The sequence below is a fragment of the Kryptolebias marmoratus genome, linkage group LG20 (genome assembly GCF_001649575.2).
Source record: "Kryptolebias marmoratus isolate JLee-2015 linkage group LG20, ASM164957v2, whole genome shotgun sequence".
In the NCBI taxonomy this organism is placed as follows: domain Eukaryota; kingdom Metazoa; phylum Chordata; class Actinopteri; order Cyprinodontiformes; family Rivulidae; genus Kryptolebias; species Kryptolebias marmoratus.
The window spans coordinates 27294280-27298126 of NC_051449.1; the positions used below are offsets into that span (position 1 = coordinate 27294280).

General features: G+C 47.2%; 1 protein-coding gene across 1 annotated transcript in view; it reads left to right on the forward strand.

The window, feature by feature from the left end:
- The window catches only part of LOC108246684, a 52423-nt gene extending 48576 nt beyond the window's left edge, over positions 1–3847 (forward strand). The window contains exons 5-8 of the mRNA XM_037981942.1: positions 1391–1468; positions 1629–1657; positions 3524–3610; positions 3691–3847. Of these exons, the coding sequence (XP_037837870.1) occupies positions 1391–1468; positions 1629–1657; positions 3524–3610; positions 3691–3847 (351 nt within the window). The remainder of the gene's footprint in view (positions 1–1390; positions 1469–1628; positions 1658–3523; positions 3611–3690) is intronic.

The following is a 3847-nucleotide window of genomic DNA, read 5'->3' on the forward strand; positions in this document are numbered from 1 at the left end:
ATCAAAGGGCCTGGTACCCCATACTCCTGGAGCACCCCCCACAAGATTCCCCGAGGGACACGGTCGAACGCCTTCTCCAAGTCCACAAAACACATGTAGACTGGTTGGGCAAACTCCCATGCACCCTCAAGGACCCTGCTGAAGGTATGGAGCTGGTCCAGTGTTCCACGGCCAGGACGAAAACCACACTGCTCTTCCTGAATCCGAGGTTCGACTATCCGACGGACCCTCCTCTCCAGAACCCCCGAATAGACTTTACCAGGGAGGCTTAAGAGTGTGAACCCTCTGTAATTGAACTGCGACCTAGGGTGTCCTGGTGCCAAGAACACATATGGACACCCTTATGTTTGAACATGGTGTTCGTTATGGACAAACCATGACGAGCACAGAAGTCCAACAACAGAACACCGCTCGGGTTCAGATCAGGGGGTCCGTTTTTCCCAACCACACCCCTCCAGGTCTCACTGTCATTGCCCACATGAGCATTGAAGTCCCCCAGCAAAACAAGGGAGTCCCCAGGAGGGGCACCCTCCAGTAACCCTTCCAAGGACTCCAAAAAGGGTGGGTAATCTGAACTGCTGTTTGGCGCATAAACGCAAACAACAGTCAGGACCCGTCCCTCCACACGTAGGCGGAGAGAGACTACCCTCTCGTTCACCGGGGTAAACCCCAACATGCAACAGGTATGCCCACTCCTGCTCGGTGCCTCTCGCCGTGGGCAACTCCAGAGTGAAAGAGTGTCCAACCCCTCTCAAGGAGACTTGTTCCAGAGCCAGAGCCGTGCGTTGAGGTGAGCCCAACTATTTCCAGCCGGAACCTCTCAACCTCACACACCAGCTCAGGCTCCTTCCCCACCAGAGAGGTGACATTCCACGTCCCAAGAGCCAGCTTCTGTAGCCGAGGATCAGACCGCCAAGGTCCCCGCCTTCAGCCACCACCCATCTCACATTGCACCCGACCCCTTTGGTACAAGTCAGCAGTGCCATTTAGTGACCTAAAGTAATAACAGTAACAACAATAACATGAATGCATTCAATGTGTAAACCTTTTTCTCAGGCTAGAGACAGGGATTCAAGTGCGCGAGACCCCATGTGAGTATTTTTAGTCTAAACAGATGTCTCGGCAAAAATTGTAATAATATGGTCTAGCATTGATTTGTTTAAAAAAACAAAAAACAATTTTGTTTGTTTTGAAACAAACATATTTCATAGGGGTTTGAATTTGGATCCCATGAAGGGATTATTCATTATCCATTACACCAACTTGTCACATTATGTTTTGGTCTGTGCTTCCCCATTTTATGACATAACCATGAGCACATGATCGCATATGCTTTTGTCTTTACAGTTCTTTTTTTTTTCTGTCTGTCTTTTGTATTTGACTCAACCAGGGTGCTGTTGGTTTATCTTTCTGCAATAACCTGGGAGGCACCAGAGAAGAAGATGACAGTGGGACGAGCTCACCAAAGGTAGCATTGTTACCACAGATTAATCATTACAAAAAAAGTTACAAAAATGGTTAGAAAAACATTTTGGGAGTACTTTACATTGAATGTAAACTTTTTAATATTTTGATTATTTTTGCAGTCCTAACAAATTGTAACATTCTGTTTATGTTACGGGTCCCAGGATTGGCACCGTGGTGTTACGTCCACCAGGTTCGTTTGGTGGGGTAACATGAAAGGAGACCAAACAAGGATTTTCGTACTTAAACAAAATATTTTTTTTAAATGTGCTAAAGAAGTAAAACCTGTGAAGGAATACCTGAAATGAGAAACCAAAGTCAGATTAATCAAAACCCATTAATAATCCGTGTATCATTCGTTCTTTCAAAAGACAGTTACACAAAGTGTTTCACTGTAAAGATGGTCTGTCGGATTTAGGTGATGTCATGTTGGGTTCTAGTCCGTTTACCCACATGCAAGAACACACTAAGAGAAGCAATATGAAAAAAACAACAATATTTATTTAAGGGAAAGGGGAGGGGGAGATCAGGGGAAAACAGTCCTGGATTCGGGAGGGGGAACCGGTCGTCGAACTGTTTATGAGAGGAAAGGTGTAAATTCAGGACAGATCCAAGGAAATATTTCAGAGGCTGTTCTCAGAGGATTCTTACTTGAAGGCGGAGTGAGATTTTCTTGTGGCGGCAGCCGGAGAAGCGAGTTTCCGTTGGAGAGCGAGCTGACATCGGAGCGGGGTCCAGATGGCTAGCTCCCGGAGCTACGAACGCCGGCAGGGACAGCCGGAGGCGAAACAGAGGGAATCCACGGGTGGGACCTTGGAGGCGAGTGCACGAGGATGGCAACCGATTGGTATCACCAATGGCGTCGTGAGGAAACACAGGGGAACTTCCAGACGGGAAACAGACGTCCACCACGAGGAGCCTCAGGGGAACAATGAGGAAATCTGTCAGAGAGAACACAGGGAGCGATCAAAGCTGGTTCGTACGTAGAAGGCTTTCACAAGTGAAACGTTTACCAGTAGAGGCAAACACTCAGGCACTGGAGTGTCAGCTAGTCGCTCCTTATGAAACACCTCAGCAGCTCTCAGATTAGACACAGGTGTGTCTACAGGTTGGCCGCCGCACCTCTCCAGGGGTTCCGCCCAGTGGCGGCATCTGGTAGCTGTGAGGGGAAGTAGCAACCTCCCAGGAAACCAGGACAACACAGAGAAAAAGGAAAACAAAACACAAAAGACTCCAACCTAACAGGTGACCCGGAAGTTTAGTAAGAAGTCCTAGCAAACAGACAAACGTTAGCTTGTTACCGGCCACCATAAACATTGTTTACATAGACACCTCGAAGACTGGGGCTGTCTGCTGGAGCTGACGAGTCAGCGCAGCTGCCATCTTGGCTGGGTCCTTCACACGCCCCCCAGTTCATTTTTTTGTACTGAGGAAGCTGTATGTCCAACTAAAATAATCAAAACTCTCTGAATCTTAACCCGATTTTCACACAGTTTGGTTTGTTACAAATGGCAGAGATGTAGTTCTGATACAGGCTGCTTTCACTCATTGAAAATACATACTATCATGCTAAAATACTTTGTTTTATGATCTTTAAAAAAAGACAGACATATAGTATGGCATATTAATAAATGTATATTTCAATACATTTCATATTTTAATAAAGAAACAAGTTTGATTGTTCATTTCAATTTATTTCACTCAGTTTCCTTAAAGCTGACCCACATTGCTCTTATTTGTTATTTCATTTTATTTACTTTTTTATCTAAGTTTTGTCAGGTTGGATTCTGTTTAGTTTTCTTTGTTTTGGGAAGCCCGCTGTTTCCACATTTCCCCCACCAGATGACGCCTGTGAGCAGAGCCCCTGGAGCAGCGGGTGGGAGAACCTGGAGACACACCTGTGGCGCATTAGGAGGACTGATACTGTGGATTTTTAAGAAGCAGCGAGCTGACGCATCGTCGCCTGGGTGTTTGTTTACCTGGTAATCAAACGTTCCAGTGAGAGGCCCTCTGAGTAAGCTCCCGAAGTAACACTATCTGTGTTTGTTCTCCTTGTCAGGTTTTGCCTGAGGTTCCCAGTGGTTCTCAAGACCAGAGTTTATGCTACTCCTGCGAACCCTCTGTCTGCTTCCTCACGACGCCATTGGTATTACCAATCCGTTGCCTTCCACGGGCACTCCCTTCCTGGTCTCTTCGTTCTCTGTGGATTCCTTCGTGATGCGGCAGTACGTACCTGCTTGTGCCCAGAGCCTTCCGACTTCTCAGTCGCCGGATCATTGTCAGCCGTCAGCTCGCCCTCCACACAGCCATCTTTCCTGTCCGTCCTCCCACGGTCCTTGGTTCTCCTCGCTGCCTCCGGATCCCCGTCTGCTCCTATAAGTAA